We start from the raw sequence: 21,121 nt of genomic DNA on the forward strand, positions 1-21,121 counted from the left end.
CCATGACAGGGAGTGGGCAGGATTGTCCTAGAGGGCACAGCAGGCCTCCCAGAATCAGTGAAGTCACACCACCTGGGCAATAGTCCATTGTGCCTCTCACCAGCCCAGCTGTGGACAGGAGTACAAGAGGCTTCCACTGGGCTACTCCAGTTCTGACTTAGCACTCATATCTCACCAAAGCACTTGTGCACTGAGCTTGGGACTCCACCTACTACAATGGGCATATTGCCACCAAACAGGCAGAAAGTACCTTCCGATTTCAGAGCCTCTGCAGGGGGTACAAGTCCAATATAGACTTCAAGTGAGTAGGGATCTTTCCATCTTAAATTTGAGAAGTTTCTAAATAGATGACTATATTCTTAAAATAATTTGAAAATGCATGTCTTATAAAATTGAGCAAAAAAATTAAAAAGGAATCGCTAGATTAGTCTCTTTTTGCAACCAGGCTAATCAAAGTTTGAGTGAAAACTATACCCACAAAAGTATGATTAAAAATGTTGTACAAAGTTTCTCCTCGGCTTGAGAGAAGGCTTCTGTTTTCCAAGGGAGATCATGAGACTTACATTGTGTTTATGGCAAAAGTTTACAGCTTGCAGTGTCTGCCAAGTTATACTCTTCACAAGATGTTCTGGTACCCTAATAAAAATAAAGAAGCATCACAAACACATTCTTTAGTGTAGTTAGGAGTTCAGTTCAAGAAAAGAAAACGTAAACCAAGACAGGCTTCAGCAATGAAAAATCCCAGGTGACATAGTCACCTCACATGACAGGCCATCATTCCATGAGTTTGAAATGTAAAGGGTGGGTAACCAGCACTTTACTGAATTCTAGGGACAGCATGTTAACAAAAATGCAAACATAGATCTCTGGGAATCTGGGAAAACTGGGACTCTGCCTGGAAACTTCAGCTCCATTACTATATGGGGTGTGTGTGTGTGTGTGTGTGTGTGTGTGTGTGTTATTTTTTTGGTAGCAAGTTAGTTAATATACAGCACAAAAGATGGCTGCTTATATTTTTTTATTCTTTTTTTTTAAGATGCAACTTATTTTTTTCAAGTTTCCCCAAACTAATTGGTAAAATATTCATCTTCCATGCAGATGAATGGGCACTCAGTTTCTCCATATTCCTGAGTCATTTTTGTTTTGTTTTGCTTTTTAGGTAATAAAGGTTTTTACAGATGAGAGCATGTAGCAAAAGTCAATCATAATTAAAAACCCAGATAAGCATTTTGTTTCTTTCCCCATATTCTCTTGTAGGCAGCTGCATCCTGACATCTTCCTGCCCTTTCCTTTATTTATTTATTTATTTATTTATTTATTTTTAGTTATACATGAGCACAATACCTTTATTTATTTATTTTTTTATGTGGTGCTGAGGATCGAACCCAGGGTCTCACACATGAGAGGCGAATGCTCTACTGCTGAGCCGCAACCCCAGCCCCCCCTTTTTTTTTCTGCCCTTTCCTTTAACACAGCATCTAAACCCTGTACCACTGACCCCAGCCCTTCTTGCCTGACTCTAAGCTGATTTAATCAGTGCAACCAGAAGTCCTAGCAGGTGCTTTGTGTGAGTTAGGAAAAAGCACCTTTGTCTGGGAGTATTTTTTTCCCCTGAGGCAAGGAGTGAAATAGACTACAGAGAAAATGTGTTTATTTTTCAGACTCTCACCTACCAGCTGGACTTACTGTTTTATGAATCAAAAATTAAATGACATTGTTGTGGTCCTCAGCCAAGATTAATAAGTAAACCAGAGAGGGAACTCTTGAATAGTTGTTAAATGTGATCACAAAAAAAAAAGTCACTTCTAGCCCCTGGGACAGGCCACAAGGCCACTGTTGTCACAGACCAGATGTTCAGGAAATCCTTTCAAGCAGATCAGAGGATGCTTGAACAGAATGGGACAACATAACGGAAATGGAGAGGTCACCTTTAGGAAGAATAGCTGGCATTTCTGCATCAAGATTATATCTCTAGGGCTGGGACTGTAGTTCAGCGGCACAGCACTTGCCTAGCACATGTTAGGCACTGGGTCTGGATCCTCAGGACCATTAAAAAAAAAAAAAGATCATATCTCTGGGCTGGAATATGGCCTCTCCAAATTATTTTGGTCTTAACGGTATACAGGCACAGATGCTAGAAAGAAGGCCTGGGGAAATGCCACTATGCAGGATACATTTCAGGTTCCCTCAGCCTCCACTGTGACCAGAAAAAAAATAGAATATATTTTGAATATATTTGAATTATTTTATATATTAAATATTAACATAAGGTGTCTGTGCCAGGCAACTTGTCTCTAAAATCATTTCCCAATAGAATTATCTGGAAGCTGGGCATGGTGGCACATGCCTATAATCCAAATGGCTCAGGAGGCTGAGGCAGGAGGATCACAAATTCAAAGCCAGCCTCAGCAACTTAGCAAGGCCCTAAGCAACTCAGTGAGACCCTGTCTCTAAATAAAACACAAAAAAGGGCTAGGGATGTGGCTCAGGGTTAAGCACTGCTGGTTTCAATCCCTGGTACCAAAAAAAAAAAAAAAAAAAAGGAAGAAAGAAAGAAATATCTGAAAGTAAATAATAATAGCAGAAAAAATAATTGCACATCATTAATGCCCCTTTAATGCTGAGTACAGTATTACACAATTCTCAAATGCAGAAATCAAGTAAGCCCAGTGTTGCCTTGGGTTGGCTACTCATTTCTTTATTAATCAGTTTCTTCTTTGTAACATGGGGCCTCAGATTCTAAGATCCCTTTAGCTGCAACACTCTGAAATGATAACAGGGTCAGGTTTCCCTGAGGGAGAAGGCACTTACAAATTCAGAAGAGAAAAGGGCTATAATCTGTGGCTTTGGGTTGGAATTGGAGAGGGGTGTGTGTGTGTGTGTGTGTGTGTGTGTGTGTGTGTGTGTGTGTGTGTGTAAAAGAAGCCAGAGAGGGAACTGTTGAGTAGTTATGTTAAAGGTGACCACAAAACATCATTTCTAGTCCCTGAAAGAGACCACACGGCCACTGTTAATCATAGACCAACCCCTCCCCACCCTAAAGCACATACACAGGAGAGTGAGTCCTGTGCTGGAAGGGGTGCTATCTTCTATAGGGTGGTTCAGAAAGCAAATATCTGAAGTAGGGGTTAAAGTCGAAAGAAATGACCAGATATTTTAAAAATACAGCCATCAGGACTGTCCAAAAGATTGGATGTCAGAAAGGGAAGGAGCAGCACTTATTGACCTTCAAGAGAGGATTCTGAGAAGGCGACCATGAATTCAGAAGGAAGGCTCCACTGGACATGTGAATGTGAGAAGCAGAAGCACATTGGTGGTATTTAGAACCTAGAACTGGATGAAGCCACTTGAGGAGTAAATACAGATAATGAAGGTAAGTTTTGAAACTCTTCAATGTTCAAAGGTTAAAAAAGGAGGGTGACCCAGCAAGGGAGGCTGGAGAGAGTGCAATGTCACCGCAGTCAGCTGCAGAAAGTGCTCCAAAGGACTTCTGAATTAAGATGACAAACTAAGCAAGCCCACCAGATCTCTCCCCCTCCCCAAACCTGATTAGAATACACTGATGATATTTTTCTAAAGACAAAAGCCCACAAGTCATTCAACTACTTTCCAGAGTATAAGCGATAGCAACACATTTTGGAATCCAGAAAGCCGTTGAATGAATAAGTGACTTAACAGATTCTAGTAGCTGAAATATAAGCCAAGAGAGGAGAAAGTGGAGAACTAATCATTTATCCCCAAATAATCTTCCATAGGTTAAGTACCAGCAGTCAAGATCTCTGTAGAGAACTAAGGAGTAGTGTAGAATCTACTTAGAAAACAATAAAATCCTCCGATCCCCTCTGCTACTCTATGCCAAGAGGGAACACTTTTTCCCATGCCCAGTGGGAAGCTGGAGTTTTGTTTTCTGGAGGGAATGGACTAGCTTGGCATAGCTGGGATCATGGACACAGTTCTGAAAATGAGACCAAGGGCTGACTGCTAAGATTCCCCAGCCCTCTCCTGTCTTGGGACTGTGAGAAAGCTAGCAGTCACCTGCTCCCCAGTTATTCTCCAGGCAAAATACTGGAGAATCTTTTGCAGGGAAATTGTGGAGGGAAAATCTGAAGATTCTGACACTGGGATCATACCAGTAAATGGCCCAACTAGACAACTGACTCCACAGTGATGCTCAAAGCTTCCAATAGTTCCCTATTCTTAACCATGAGCATACAACCAGGGATTATATAACACCCAAGAAAACCTCTAATAAGAAAGGTACAAACAGAAGAAATCATCTTGAACAAACTATGGAAGATTAAGAGAGCATTTAAAAAATCATTAATTCTCAGAAGAATAAAAGAAGCTGTTGCATCTATAAAATAAGAATAGGGTACCATAAGAAAAGAAGAACCAGCACGAGTCCAATGCCCAAATAACAGAGGTCTAGAAAAAGAAAATAGAGCAAACAAAGGAAAGGAAATCAATAACAAAGCAATTAATTTTTTTCTCAGAAAGTGTCCATCAAGTACCAGAATAATGGATGAAAATCATGACTCATAATTTTCATAATCCAAAACAGTGAGAACAAAGAGGATTCTCCAAGATTCTGGGGGGAAAAAAGAATGGAAGAAACAGAACTTTAAAAAGGAATGGAAAAATAAAATTACTTCCTAATAGCCCAGAAGATTGAAGGCACTAAAACAATGCCTTCAAAATGTTGAAGGAATATTTTCAACCAAAACCCAAAAAACCCTATATGCGAAGGAAATATTAATCAAATGACAGAATAAAGACTTTTCAAATATTTCAAGGGCAAGGTCTTGACTTTTTTTCTTGTACCTCTCATACGTTCTTTCTCTGGAAGCACACCACCAAAAAGGAGAAGTAAACTATAAAAGATTATGAGGAAGTGAGAAGTGAGAAAATTGGAGACCCAATACAAGAGGGAAGTAATGGGATCTCTGGCAGGATGGTGAAGGGAGATGACAAGGTAACTACAGGAAAAAACCAGCCCAGAGTATAACTATGTGACTCAAGAGCCAGGCATGTTGAGGGTTGGCACCATTGTGCCCTCTGACTTAAGCCATCTTAAATATGAAAATACGCAATAAACAAGCTTAAAAGCTTCAAAAAGTCTGGGTGACTGGCCACACCTTCCAGGCTAAGGCAGAGTTCTTAAAAACTGTAGCCTATGCTGATGAGTCTAAGGAATTCACTTCATTCTGAAGTGTTGGTTTCCATACTGGTGGTAAGTGGAGGCCATGGGGGGTTCTGGAGGCAGGACCTGCTCTGAGGGAAGAATAGTGATGAAGGGAAGGAGTCCCACTCTCTCATTCTTTACTCATTTTAAGACCCCCACTAGGTTACTAGTTCAAAAACCAATTTGAACTATATAATCACATATAAGCTCAAGCTTAACCTCTGAGGGAAGAAGGGCTTGAGCTTTTCTCCTAGGTCTGGTTCTCTTCCACCATGGGATCAGAGGATGAACCCTACACAAGTCATATCTCCAGTTCCTCTTCTCAGCAAATAGTGCTCAGAAGGTATTGGCAATCCAGGCTGGGTTTATTACTAAAGGCAATGTTCTTGCTTCCCTTGATCCTATTTCTAGATCTGGGAAGCTGGCAAATTCCATGAGACCAGGCTCAGTTGATGAGTTTAACAGACCCAACCTGGATTGCCAATACCTTCTGAGCACTACTTACAATGGGTAGTCAGGTGGTCTTCCTTGAGGTCTTCAGTTCAGTTGCCTTATTGAAAGCTACAGTTATCCCTTTGAAGCCCACTGGGCTATTGCCCAGCTCCACAATCCTTCTTCTAGGCAAGGTAGAATGGAATCCAACTCCTACCAATGGGAAGATATTTAAGAGGGGCAAGCTCCCAAGTTCTCCACCAGTGTGACCTCACTTCACTCTGCCTGTACTAGGAATTTTATTTTACCCCCAGGAACATAAATGGGTCCTGATCAACTCCAAGGAGGCATGAGGGTAGGAGGCAGTATCATTAGAAATATCTAGAGTCTAGATTTCTGTGTGATTGTACCATCTTTTTAACCAATTAAAAGACAGATGTGCTTGATCAAAAAAATTAAGTTAACTCAGAGAGTAATGAATCCAACCATGAAGAAATGCAGAGAGAGTTCCAAGAATAACAGCAAAGAGAAGTCCCAGGAAGAAAGCTGGACAGTAGGCTTTGAGTATACCAAGCCTGAGAGAAGGAGAAGAGGACTTTAAGACAGGGTACTGCAAAGAAAACAAAGATGGATCTAATGGGTTACCTAATTCGATTATCCTATGCAAAGTTGTATTGAGAGACCATTGAAAGAGTGGGAGAGGGCTGGGGTTGTGGCTCAGTGGCAGAGCTCTTGCCTAGCACATGTGAGGCACTGGGTTTGATCCTCAGAATCACATACAAAATAAATAAATAAAATAAAAATATTGTGTCCATCTACAACGAAAAATATTTTTAAAAAAGAGTGGGAAGAAAAAAGGTTAAGCAAAAAAGGTTAAGCAAATTTAAAAAGGCAAATATTAATTTGAGGAAAAAAGTACAAAATGAAGTCATAATGTAGCATAATGTTCAGTTAAAAGTAATATTTACATAGGTACAATAATAGGCATGATAATAGGGATAATGAATATTAAACTAATAAAATGTTAATGTAACTACTTGGAGGGATTAGAATGGAGAAGCAGGAGTATAATGCCTTAAGAGACTAAATCTTCATCTATCAAAATAGGACTCCTTCAGATAATGTCTAAAAAAGTATATCTTAAGAAATAATACACCAGGGCTGGGGTTGTGGCTCAGCGGTAGAGTGCTCATCTCTAATGCACGGGACCCTGGGTTCAAATCTTAGCAACACATAAAAAAATAAATAAATAAAAATAAACTGCTTAAAAAAAAGAAATAGTATGCTACTCTTTTTATATTAAGCTATATTGCTGAATTTCATTTGCTAATACTTTTGTTAAGGACTGTCCACCTACATTCATGAGAAATATTCATCTGTCATTTTCTTGTTTTGAAATATCCTTATCTGGTTTTGGTGGAGAGCAGCCTCATAAAATTACTTGGGAAATATTCTTTCATCCTCTATTTCTTAAGAGTTTAGATAGGATGATTATGATTTCTTCCTTATATGTTGGATATAATTCACAATAAAATATTTTAATAACAGAGCTCAATTTAGCATGATGGTAAGGAAAAATATACATAAATCCACTTCATAGGCCATAAGGTGAATTCATTCACTTTGGCAAAACCAATGACCTGGAAGTTCCATTTTGAGAACTTATCAAGGAAAAGCACAGAAAAGGGGAGAATCTGTAGGAAAATTTCATAGCAGAATCATTTATCATCAAACACTAAAGACAGCCTCAATCTTCAATAATGGAGGAATGGTTAGACATAATGTTATGTTAATATCTGAAGTCAATAATACAGCTAAAGATTATATTTCAGGATATACAGAAATGCATATGAAAGCATATTAATGAAAGACAGAACTCGTCACAGGACACAGAGAATGTGGAGCTGGCAGGTGGCTGCCTTTGCCATGGTGTCCAGGCTTGCAGACACTTCATTCTGTCAGCACATGGAGGCAGTATCCATTTCACAGTGGCAGGTGAGCATTAAACAAATTAAGTAGCCTGATATGTAAAACCTGCAGCCAACTTATTCACTCATGCTCAAGTCCTGGGTACCACCTAATGCTCTCCTTGTAGGCAATTCCATAAAGAAAGCCAATTTCTAATCCTTGTGGTGAGCAAAGAACTGGGATGCAAGAAGACAGGTAACTTGACTGGTTCTGTCATTAAGCTGGGATAACAGTCACACCCATCTCCACATTAGGAGGGCCTATCATTACATACAACATCTTCAATCAGTCAAATATGACAAACCCAGCAATTATTCTCTTTTTACAGTTGCTTCACATACCTCTGCCCAGATGAATTATGTGTTGATTTCTGCAATACTATTCTTTTTATATACACATATAAAAAAAAAAATATATATATATATATATATATATATATATTTTTTTTTTTTTTTTTTTTTTGTCCCTGGTTCCTAGCTCATTACTCCCTCCCCAAGGTGGATCATTAAAACCTCTTCTCTTCCTCCACCTTTCTGTCAGGGAGCTGGCCATAAAGAAATTCTCTGGCCTAACCTTGTCTGATAAGTCAAAGAACCTTCTCATATCAAATGAGTCCTGTTCTCTAACTTGGAGGAAGGAATGCTGTACAAAGAGGCCAAGAAGAATCTAAATAGACAGGTCTGGCTGGGCTCTCCACCCAGTCTATTAGTATTTGTGCCTATGCAATGACGTCTCCATAAACTCTCAAAAGGACAAAGTCTGGAGAGCTTCTGTATAGCTGAACACACGGAAGTTTCCAGGAGGGTGGCGCACCCAGAAAGGACATGGAACTCCACACCTTCTCTCACACTTTGCCCTAAACATCTCTGTGTACTTGTAATATCCTTTATAATAAACCAGTAAATGTTAAGTAAGTCCTTCCCTGAGTTGTGTATGCTGCTTGAGCAAATTAATCAAGTCCAAGGGCAGAATGGTGCCCTGATTTATGGATAGTCATCAGAAGCACAGGTAAAACAACCTGGGGCTTGTGATTGACATCTACATTGTGTGTGTGTGTGTGTGTGTGTGTGTGTGTGTGGTGGGTGGGGCAATCTTGGAGACTGAGCCCTTAACCTGTGGGATCTGCTGCTGTCTCAGAACTGACTTGAATTAGAGAACATCCAGCTGCTACCTGCTGCAGAATTGGTTGTTTGGTTGCTGGTGGGGAGAAGTCCCTTCATCTTTGGAGGTCACAGAAGTCTGTGTTGATCGTGGTGTGATAGCAGAGGAAAACAGGTGCTCTGTTTTTCCTGATGATACAGTTTCACATAATAACAGTGTCGTGACCCTTATGTCCTGATAACAGGATTGAAATGAACAGAGAGAAACAAACAACTGCTGTATGAAAGTGAAGAGATCAAACAAACAAACAAACAAACAAAAACCCCACCTTTTCAGCAATCTAAGATGGGAGAGATGCTGAAGAAAGAACATGTATCTTGGGGCTGGGGTTGTAGCTCAGTGGTAGAGTGCTTGCCTACCATGTGTGAGGCCTCGGGTTTAATTCTCAGCACCACATATACACAAACAAGTAAATACATAAAAATAAAGGTTCACTGACAACTAAAAAATATCTTTAAAAAAAGAACATATATTTCTTCCCACACGTTCTCAATTACAGAAGACCTCCTTTGCACTGCTGTTCTTCTCACACTTGTGATGTTGCTAATCAATCAATCAATCAATCAATCAACCTTCATCAAGACTTCATTTCTACAGAAGGCTATAACAAAGATGGGTGAAGGGTGAGGAACTGGTCAAGCCCTTATGAGAACTGTATGTTATTATGAATTTATCCTAAAGAAATATTCATAGAAGTGGTTATCCTATCTGTATCTGTACACAAGCAGTTTCCTACCATGTATGTTTTAGCAATAGTTATGATTTTTTTTTTGGTGCTAGGATCTCACACATGCTAAGCACAAGCATGTTCTTTTATGTTTTGTTTTGTTTTTGGTACCAAGGATTGAAATCAGAGCCACATCATTAACCACTGAGCCACATTCCCAACCCTTTTTATTTTTTATTTTGAAACAGGGTCTTGCTAAATTGCTTAGGGCCTCACTAAGTTGCGAGGCTGGATTTGAACTTGTGATCCTCCTGGCTCAGCCTCCTGAGCCACTGGGATTACAGGTATGCACCATCATTCCCAGCACAAACATGTTCTTAATGGCTTCACTATGTTACTTTGTAAAGCTATATCAATTTTCTATCATCCTACATTTCAATTGTTTCCAACTTTTTCATTTAAAACACTACTTTAACAATAGATACTTTGGTAGCTAAATCTTTTGCACATATACATTATTGTCTTATGGTAAATTATTAAAAGTAGAACTTCTGGGTTATGTTGCCATTGTGACAGTTTCCTCCAGCAGTGTACTTATAATTTCCTTTAACAATATTAGGATTTAGAGTTTTAAAGTCAAAGCAACTATTTTCAAATGCAAATCAAAACACTGTGATGATGATTATTCTTTGAAATCATTTCATAAGTATCAAATTTATTGGTTTGCTAATACAGTCAGGTCATTCCACAAGTATTGCATGTATAGAATGCCAAGTACTCAGCTAGAAGTTACTGGAGATATACAGGTGAGAAAGGCCCAACCAACTCTTGCCCTTGAGGATTTTATAAATTTTGGGCAAATGGACTCTATTATATAAATAACCCCAGATGCTAAGAACACTGAAGGACTGTTGACTCTCCTCAGTGTTCTGACACACATCATAAAGGAGTCGTGCTTGGGTTGCACCTGAAGCACAGCAGGAGTTTGCTAGGTGTTATAGAGAAGGCAGGGAACCCAGGCTGAGAAAATACCATGTCCTAAATCCGAGAGTGCAAATGGTTTAGTGAGGCAGGATTAGGTTTTATGGAGCAAACTAGTGAGAAATGGGATTAGTATTGAGACTTCATTACACCAGTAAGAACTGAGGAACTATTCAAGGATTTTATATAGGGATGGCTTGTCACTTTGTATTTTAGAAATTTATACTTTGAAAATACAGGAAGTGATCACAGGACATTCTTGAGGTGATGTAGTAAGCTAAGAAGGACCCAGACTGGCAGCAGGCAGAGACAACAGCATCAGCTCCTTCTCTCTGTTGATATTATCTGACAGATCAAATGAGAAACTAAAGGATAATCTGTTTCCTGACCTCTAAAGTACTAGATCATCAATTCATAGCATTATGGAGCTGGGAGTCCCCTTAAATTTCACCCTAAACTCTCATTTTTTACAGATGAGGACAATGTAAGCAACTTGACCAAGGTGAATTTTGACTGTGAATGCACTTACAAAGTTTTATTTTATGATGTGAGATTTCTTACCTTGAAAATTAAAAGATTCTTATAAATTTCAAAATCTTTGCTTGACATCATTTAGCATTTACTTCATAATAATAACAACTGAAAATTTGAGATTGCATTTAAAATCAATTGGAGAATTGACAAATATTCAGTATAATGGAAAGTGACTTAGTTTTGAAACAAAAAAAAAATCCTCAAGCTTCCAAATAAATGGGTATGTCTGGTTAAAAATAAATCTTATTTTTCAAACTTGCTCATTTAATAGTGTTCCTCAAATAAATATTGTATTTGATAAACCATGGCACTTTCTCATTTGGAAACAAAGTGGCTTGTGACTAATCACAGTGTCTATTGTTCCTTCCCTTTTTAAACCCACCTTCATATTAAAGCATCTTCTATTTCCTGAAACATATGTAACCTATTTTAGTTAGTTGGCTTTAAAAATACCTGCTTTCAAAACTCTAAGCACCTGTTCTTTTATTCTGCTCAAACTGTATGCCAAAAATACCCCCCAATTGCTTTCCATCCCTCAGTGTTCCAAGCCACTCAGCCTAACATGACTAACCAAACTCCCTGTAGTATCTCCCTAGTCCCAAATAGCCATGAAAACTATACTATAAATTTTATTGCAGTATCACTTACAAGCTGTCAAAAGAGCAAATATCAACACAAAATGTTTTATCCTTTGAACACACAATTATTCTGTATCAATGACTTTCTGAAGGGAGCTGTCTGTCCTCTTGGCTGTCTCTGGTTGGGTAAATTAACATTCCTGAACATGAAAAGCCTGTATCATGGTCACTAACAAACCATGAGACACTTTAATCCCATTTGCCTGGAGGTCATGGAAGATCTTTACAACCAGCAACCTTAGGGCAGAGCGTCCTTGGCCGAGGCTAGAAAGAGCTGTTGGAAGAGCCTCAGCCTCCGGTCCCTGAAGTATGTATGTGCCCAGGGATTGGGGGACTATTCTGTGACTCTGACCTATAAGGTACTCTTCATATTCTCCCCAGCCAAAGCTGAGCTCCCAGGAACAGAGCAAAAGAAGAGGATGGAATATCCTTTTCCCTTACTGACCACTTTAAACTCTTCCCATTTCCACTGCAAGGCTACCTCCACCATGAGGCCTTCTTTGATTAACTCACTTTTTTTTTTTTTTTTTTAATGGTACTGGAAATTGAACCCAGGGCCTCACACAGGCCGGGAAAACTCTACCTCTGAGGTACATTCCCAGCCCTTTTTATTTTTATTTTATTTTGAGACAAGGTCTCAGTAAGTTGCTGAGACTGGTCTCGAACTTGCAATCATCCTGCCTCAGCATCCCAAGTCCCTGCAATTGCATGGGTGTGCCACTGTGCCCTACTTAACCTATTCTTAACAGCAGTCATTGCTGCTTTTCCTTCACAGATTCTGGTGTGTTTGTGCTTTGTTTTGTTGGTAAGGGGTAGATCACTCACCCTCTTTGGTATCTGTCCAACTCATGGAGAACTGTGTGGTCACAATATTCAAACACCAGGTGAAGCCTCCGCTTCCTCCTGAAGACCTCCAGGAGGTTGACGAGGTTGGGATGCTTGAGTTGCTGTAAACACAAAAAGCAAGGTGGCAAATATGAGCTGTGAAAGGCAGTTTTCTCTAATTTTGATCCAACAACAAGGCTGTTTGCCTTTAGGAGTTTCATTTCTTGGATTGAAGAAGGCTATAATCAATATTATCTTACCTCTCTTTATGGGCTATTTTTATAGTAGCAGTGGATTACACAAAGGGGAATGAAGGGAAGGGAGGGAGGATGGGAATAGGAAAGAGAGTAGAATGAACCTGACAGAACTTTCCTATGTTCCTATATGAATACACCACTAGTGAATCTCTACATCATGCACAACCACAAGAATGGGATCTAATTAGAGTAAGTTATACTTCATGTATGTATAGTATGTCAAAACACACTCTACTGTCAAGTATATCTAAAAAGAACAAATAAAAAAATTTTATTAAAAAAATGATTATAACCCAGAAGGTTTGTGAAAGCAAACAGGTAAAAGAGGCTGAAAAACAAGAGAACAAAAAGGTACAGGAGATCTTTTTTTTTGGGGGGGGGGTAGTATATTTTTATTAATATCTATGATTAGCTTGCATATAAATAATAACACTTCTCTTGTCTAGTTTCAACAATCTTTATGATTCTTCTATACCCAGAAGCCTACTAGACAGCTCACATAAATATCATATAGTATAAACATTTCCAAACCATGATCAACACATCTGAAACCTAATTTATTATCTTCCCTCCTTAGGAGGGTCACCACTACTCTAAAGTCTTTATTTATATGTAAATACTTTCAATAAAGAGTATTTCAGGGCTGGGGATGTGGCTCAAGCGGTAGCGCGCTCGCCTGGCATGCGTGCGGCCCGGGTTCGATCCTCAGCACCACATACCAACAAAAGATGTTGTGTCCGCCGAGAACTAAAAAATAAATATATATTAAAAAAAATTCTCTCTCTCTCTCTCTCTCTCTCTCTCTCTCTCTCTCCTCTCTCACTCTCTCTTTAAAAAAAAAAAAAAAAAAAAGAGTATTTCAATAACCTGCCTGGGAATTGCAATCCTTCCCCAGCAGTTCTGACCACCCCCACACCTTGCTTTGTATTTTGCCAAGTTCATCCTCCATATCACTTGTCTATTCTGTTCATAGTGTATTGTCCTTCCCCCTTCCCTCAATGCTACAGTGTAAACTCCACTAGGACAGTAGGGGACTTTTTAAGTTAACACAAACTCAGCCTTCCAACCTTGTATCAAATGTCCTTCCAAAGGAGATCTTCCATGGTCTCCCCAGTGCCCAGTAAATCTCAAAGCCACCCTGAAGGGTGCCTTTCTCACAATTACTAAGGAATCACTAAGTAGTAATTAATACATAACGCTTACTTAGTAATCACTGTTCAGCTGATTGTCTAATGTTGCCTGGTGTCGAGACACCTGTAGATACAACAGATAAATGCAGCATACTACAAGAACCACAGTGTCAGGACCTGTGTTCTCTTTATTCAGATCATGCCACTGTACCTCCGGCCCTGTGCCTTTGCACAACAGCCATTCCATGATGATTGGTGAATGTGAGAGTGAATCAAGATTCCTACGCTGATGAAACACTTTAAAACAGAAAGATGAAAGCCATCCAACGTGACTGCCTGCAAGTGTGTAACCAGAAAAGCAGGGCAGGAATGGATGTTGGCTTTGGCAAACGATAAACTTCATATTTAACTTTCTGGCACCTTTGTACAGAGTCCTATCAGAAATGTCGCATCTCAGAACTGACCTCATTTTTCTGAAGAAGTAAGAGACTTGAACTAAGGAAGACAAAGCATTTCACAGGAAAACACATCAACCTTTTGGCAGGGATTCCCTTCTTGATTCACTGACTTAGTTAATCATCCTGAGTATCCATTTTATTTATTGTATTATTTAAACAGTTGGGACTTTGCTACTCCTTTTTCAAATATTCTTGGATTGTATCAACAAATAATTTTCCATAAGAATTTCACAATCAAGTATTGCTTTATCATATTAACTCTCCCAATATTAAAAAGTATGGTAAAATACATGTAACTTAAAATTTACTACCTTCACCATTTTTTAATTGCACAGTTCAGTGATACTAAGCACACATTCATATTGTTGTGCAAACATCACCACCGTCCACCTCCAGAACTTTCCCTTTGCAAAACTGAAACTGCATATCCATTCAACAAAAACTTCCCACTCCCTTTTCCCCAGGTCACTTGTAGCCAACATTCTACCTTCTGTCTCTATGATTTTGACTACCCTTGGTATCTCATATAGGTAGAATGACACTATATTTGTCTTTTTATGATGGCTTATTTCACTTAACATGATGTCCTCAAGGCTCAACCATGTTATAGCACATGTCAGCCCTTCCTTTTTAAGGCTGAATACTATTCCATGGAAATCATTTTCTTTTCCATTCATTTATTGATTGATGGATATTTGGGTTGCTTCTACCTTTCAACTATTATAAATAATGCTGCTATGAATATGGGCATACAACTGAGTCTCTGAGACTCTGCTTTCAATTCTTTTTGTCATAAACAGGGCCGGGTGACTGTTTTGTTTTGCAATTCAAAGTATAGTGAGAGGTCTTAATTACAGGCAAGCAGGGACTCCATAAGAGATAAAAGGTGGATGGAGAAAAACTAAAGTTCTTGAACTTCATGCTGTAAGATGTTTATATAGGCCATGAGAAAGTTACTAAAAAGTTATTTTCTCTATAAAATCTCTCTGTACTTTCAAGATGAGAAATTTATGTTTTATCAAGTATATACTAGATACACTAAAGTCAATGACTTGGTCTATTTGTACTGGAACAAAATAATCTTAGATTTGGGTAATTTATGAAGAATAGGAATTTGTTTCTTATAGTTCTGGAAACTGAGAAGTCCAAGATGCCTTGCAAAGGTGGCTTCTAAGATGGCACCTCGTTCCTATGTCTTCACAGAGTAGAAGATGGAACAGCAAGAGAGCAATCCCTTTAATTCTGAGCCCATTTATTTTATTTTTAATTTTTTATGGTGATGAGAATTAAAACTATGGCCTTGCACATACTAAACACACACTCTAACACTGAGCTACATATGCCCCCAGTCTCTGAGCCCTTTTTAAAGGTTGTGAATCTCAATAATAGGGCAATCAGGCCTTAATCACCTCCCAAAATCCATAGCTCTTAATACTGATGCATTGGAGTTAAGCTACAACATGAATTTTAGAGAGAACCATTAGCTTCATTTGGATATTAGAAGAGAAGGTATCCCAAACTATAAAATTTATGTTATCGTATCTGGAAACTTTTAGCCTGAACAAACATTTTCTGGACATAATAGGAAAGAACTGACTTCTATCTTAAATCCACAAATGTCATTGGTTTAGATGTCTCAGACCAAAAGCAAATAACCAAATTAAAAGGGACTAAACAGCTGCTTTATGATAGAATTAGCAGAAAGCAGATTTTTTTTCAGACTGAAAAATATCATACTTAGGCTTCACTCTCATTTTCACACTGTTTGCTCCTTTGATGATATTGAGGGCAAGACTGCAAATCTGAGAGTCTTTGAATTTTTGTTTTGTTTTGTTTTGTTTCATATCTAGTTCTCACTTTCATCTCTGGCCAAGTTTTTAAGCAAAAGTAGAAATTCATCAGTCTTACCCAAACACAATCTGACCTTCTCTGAATCCTGGAACTAGTGCCTTCATTCTCCACATACAGATCTGCAGTGATCACTACAGGGCATAGCTGCCCAGGATAAGACCCAGAGGTCCTCTCCATTTGGCCTCTGTTTACCTCTCCAGCTTAATGCCTTAGAATTTCCTCCCAGACCCACAGAATTTCTCTCACTTCCTGCAAGGCTCACGTATCTTTTCATTTCAGGATTCATTTCCTCTCTCAGAAACACCCTGCACTTCCAGATGTCACTTTTTCTAACCAGCATCCTCGAACACAGCTGGTATTCACTAGAAGAGCTATTATGACCTCAGGACCCATCAAGAGGTATCACTGTGGCATTATCCCAGTAGTAGCCATTTCTCTGGATGGGACCAGGAACTATTGATTATATTCATCTTGCTATGCTACTACTATGTACCTTTTGACAACTCAGATTCTAAAAATGTACAACATTCTGTTCAAATACCATGTAGTTTCTTTTCAAAATTTGGCTAGTATAAATGAGGTGGGTATTTCTATTTTTGTTTTTATAGTACTGGGGATAGAAGCCAGGAATGCTCTACCACTAAGTTATGTCCCAACCCTTTTATTTTTTATTTTGAAAGAGGGTCTTGTTAAGTTGCACAGGCTGGCCTTGAGCTTGCCATCCTCCTGCCTCAGGTTCCCTAGATGCTAGACTACAGGTTTGTGCCACCATTCCCAGCTATATAAATGAGGTTTTGATGAGCAATTTACTAGCAGGTTGACTTTAACTTTGAATAAGATAGTTAACCTCTATAATCCTTAGTTTCACATGTGCAAAAGTAGGTATTCAAGGGTTGTAGTGACAATTACACATAAGCCATGAATAACTATCTCAGGAACATGTTAGCCTCTTTATGAAGTTTAACTATTGGTATTGATTCCTTTGGTTTAAATCCATTTTTATTTAGGACATTTTTCTCTACTCATTCAACAATTTCTTATATATTTTTCAAAAATAATTATTTTCTATTAGTACATTTTAATTACACAGAATAATGAGTTTCATTGTGTCATATTCATACATGCATCATATATAATATATATAATGATAAATAATATATATTATATATGATAAATAATCGTATAATAACATTACATATTATTATATGATTAATGTAATATATTATGTAAAAATTATACTATTATATAATACACAGTAATGTATAAAATATATTGATATATACCCTGTTTTATTTTTTATTTTGAGACAGGGTCTCATTAAGTTGCTTAGGGTCTCACTAAGTTGCTGAGGCTAGCTTTGAACTTGCAATCCTCTTTCCTCAGCCTCCTGAGTGTTTGGGATTACAGGTGTGCACCACCTGGTGCATACAACATATTTTGATCAATGAACACAAGGTACTATGCCATCCCTGAAGATATAGAGACAAATAAAGCAAGTACTGCCCTTTCCCTTATGGAGCTTAGAACATAGGAGGGGAGATAGACATTGGGCTAGTAATTACAGAAATAATAAATGTTACAAAAATCAAGCTAAGGGTCTGATTTTAGGATGAAGGGTGGTTCAGGGAAGATCTCTTTGAGGAACTGGCCATTAAGTTAATGGTTCATTAAGGGGAATGAACTAAAATTAGCTGAACACCATTTAGAGCCCCCAATACAATTTAAAGCTCTAAATAGGTACAAATTGCTTTCCAAAAGGATTATACATATTTACCCACTGCCAGGAGTATCTTTTTACCATACGTATCCAGCTCTCAGGAGCATATAGACAATTTAAAGCTTGTAAAGTATACCGCCAAAAGGCATCTCCTGAGAACTTGCAAGGCCTTCAGCAACACAGTGGGGCATCGTATGATTCTTAAACAACTTGGCTCTCCCATCTTCCTCCAGGAAGATAGCATTCATATCATTGCAAATAACCAATAACTTTGCTCCACCTTCTTTTAGAATAATTTTAATTTAGAAATATGAGTTGCTTCAAGAAATTCAAAATATTAAATTAAAAATGTTTAAAAAAATTTTTAGCTCTCTCTAGGTTGTCAGAATTCCAGGTCCTAAAACTTCTCCAGATCAACAAATATCTGATCTGCCCTCATGAAGCCAGTCACTGTCCTGGCTGTGTTCATATATTGAACAAATATCTATATTCATCTACCCAGCATCAAGCACTATTCTGGGCAGGGGAGACACACACCGGCAAACAACTCAGAGGACTCAGGCATTAGACAAAGAAATGCCATGAATAAGCCCTCCATTTACAAGAGATCAGTCTGCGTCAGAAAAACTGGCCTTGAGGAAGTGACCCTGAGGAAAGTCTGGGGAGGGTGAGTAAAGTCCAACCAGACCAAGGAGGGCAGTGGCTCCAGACAAGAGCTGGCTTTGAGCCAGCAGAGAACTTAGGTCATTTAAGGAACTGAAATAGTGTGCCTTACAGGTGAAGCTCATGGACTGAGGCCAGCCAGTTCAGAAGGCAAGTCCTGTAGGGCCTAGTGGGCCATGCTAAAATTTTACACTTTATCGTAAATGCAGTGAGAAGCCACTAGAAGGATATGTATCAAAATATGATACCATATCACTTGGAGTTTGTTTTGTTTGGTGTGTTGGTACCAAGGGTTGAACCCAGGGATGTTTAAACACTGAGCCACATTCCTAATCCTTTATTTTTTTATTTTGAAACAGGGTCTTGTTAAGATGCTTAGGGCCTCACCTAAGTTGCTGAGACTAACTTTGAACTTGTGATCCTCCAGCCTCGGCCTCCCATGTTGCTGGGATTATAGGCATGCACCACAGTGCCCAGCTCCAGTTGGGTTTTTAAGAGCATTTTATGATAGCAGGATACAGAATGGCTTGGAGGAAGAAAAAATAGACAAGCAAAGGTCAGTGCAGAGCCTATTGATAGATTAGCAATGACAGTGGTATGGACCAGAGCAGAGGCTGGAGAGAGGGTGAACAAAGTGCTGGTCTAAGATGAATTTTGTTATTAGAAAAGTCAGGATGTGGTGATGAATTACAGGTGAGGGATGAGGGAGAGAGAGATGCCAGGAATGACACATAGGGGACTGGGGTTGTGGCTCAGTGGTAGAGTGCTTGTCTAGCATGTGTGAGGCACTGGGTTCGATTCTGGGTCCACCAACAACTAATAAAATATTAAAAGATTAACACATAGGTTCGTACAATGAGGGGGTGCAGATACCATCATGGAAAGGAGGAGCAGGTTTGATGGGGAGAAAACTACTCTTTCTGGCCCTTCGATTGAGCAAGGAGGCTAAATACCAAGTGGTATTTGGCTGGAGATTGAGCTCAAGACATAAGTCAGGGAATCAGCATGTGCTTAACTGAAGCTGTTGACGGAGCAGGGATGAGATGGAAAAAGGTTCCAAGAACCTGAGCACCCAACTGTGGGGTGGATGAGGAGGATGCAGAGAAGGAGAAAGGGAAGAAGGTTCCCAAAGAGAAGAGAGAAGACAGCAGGGCATGATGCCACAGCATCCCTTGGAAAAAGTGGTCAATGGTAATGGACATAGCCAAAAGGTCAAGTGAGGAGAGAACTGAAAGGCACTCAGTCAGCTTCTCTGCCTGGGGTCCTTCTCTGACCTTGTTGGAAGTGGTGTCTAAGCAGTGGGGACCTCAGGGGCCAGTCTGTGTAGATTCAGCAACTCAAACCACACCTTCCTCCTCCTCTCTCTCTCTGGACTCTGCCATCAGGGGAGGAATTCAGAAGGACACCTCTGGTCCAAAAACATTTGACACCCTGGAGCTTTCAATCACAGCTCCAACAATGTGAATGTTTGCATTCATGGGGATTTAGATGTTTCTACTTCAAAACTGGATGAACTTCTTCAGGGACACACAAAGGAATTAGATGAGAACCAAGTGACATGATGGATAATCTGTTCGCAGGCTGACCTGACTTCTGCAGCATACAGACACGTAATCGTAACAGGACAGACTAAATGACTGTATACTACAAGGATGTCAGGGCTCCTTTAATTATAACTTTCCTATTTATGAGTGTGTGGAACCAAAGCCTCCGGCCTCATCTTATTTCTCAGCCTTCTGTTTTGTGCTGGCCCAGTCTTGAAGGTCTCAGTGAGTCCTACCAGGCCATGAGCACAGAGTGTCACTTATGCTCAATCTAGAAGCACGGCCTGCTTCCCTGTACAAAGTTTCCCTCCTCGCTGCTGCTATTTTATCTTGCCCCCTCCCTTTTATTTTCTCTGTGTGTTTTGAATACTGATGTTTCACATTATGCTGCTATGTGAGGCATTTTCTCTCACATGATTAAAAAAAATGCTTTGTTTGTATGTTTACTTGTTTGGGTTGAATTCAACCTGAGCTCTACTTGGTTTCCACTGCAGAGCTGAGAATGCCACATATCCTTCTCGGACCCCTTCTTCTCCTCTGCTGTCATCCCTATGTCTTCACTGGACATCTGTCTGTCATGATAAGCGTAGGACCTACATCCTCTAAGGTCAACCATTCGATCTCTCTAGTTGCATCATTTTGAAGACTCCGTACTAGTTGTCCACTTCATGATCAAGAAATATGACTTTAAAATCCTCTTTACAAGAGTACTCGAGAGATCTAGCAACTCCAGGCCTACTGTCTTCATGGCATTAGTAAGCCACGGCTGAGAGCAGCTGTCTCCATTAGAGAAGGCCCATGTGCTCTAGTTCCCCATAGTCCCCAGGGCTCCTGACACTAACACCAAATGAGACATGACTCACATCATCATGTCTTAGAGTTAAAAGTGAAACATTCAGAGTACCCATGTTTCTACTGAAAGAGGAAAAATGTGCAAGCAATACACATCTGCATTTCTTCAAGATAAATAAGAACAAGTCTATCTGTTTGTGGAAGTCACACATTTTGACACTGATCACTGCATCTATGGTCTTTCCTGTCCCTCGGGTGTCAAGGAGGCTCTGGTCTGGGTTCTTTGTGAGGGGAGGGGGAATGTTTATCCTGTGTCTGTGC

The 21,121-nt window shown here is 39.4% G+C and overlaps 1 protein-coding gene across 2 annotated transcripts in view; it reads right to left on the reverse strand.

The window, feature by feature from the left end:
• Cdkl1 (cyclin dependent kinase like 1) overlaps positions 1 to 21,121 on the reverse strand; it is a 52,447-nt gene that overhangs the window by 15,368 nt on the left and 15,958 nt on the right. For both annotated transcript variants that reach the window (XM_026391045.2, XM_026391044.2), the window contains exons 3-4: positions 12,389 to 12,510; positions 564 to 636 (exon numbers count right to left, since the gene is read on the reverse strand). In XM_026391045.2, coding sequence (XP_026246830.2) covers positions 564 to 636; positions 12,389 to 12,510 — 195 coding nt within the window. The remainder of the gene's footprint in view (positions 1 to 563; positions 637 to 12,388; positions 12,511 to 21,121) is intronic.

Source organism: Urocitellus parryii, chromosome 6 (genome assembly GCF_045843805.1).
Source record: "Urocitellus parryii isolate mUroPar1 chromosome 6, mUroPar1.hap1, whole genome shotgun sequence".
In the NCBI taxonomy this organism is placed as follows: domain Eukaryota; kingdom Metazoa; phylum Chordata; class Mammalia; order Rodentia; family Sciuridae; genus Urocitellus; species Urocitellus parryii.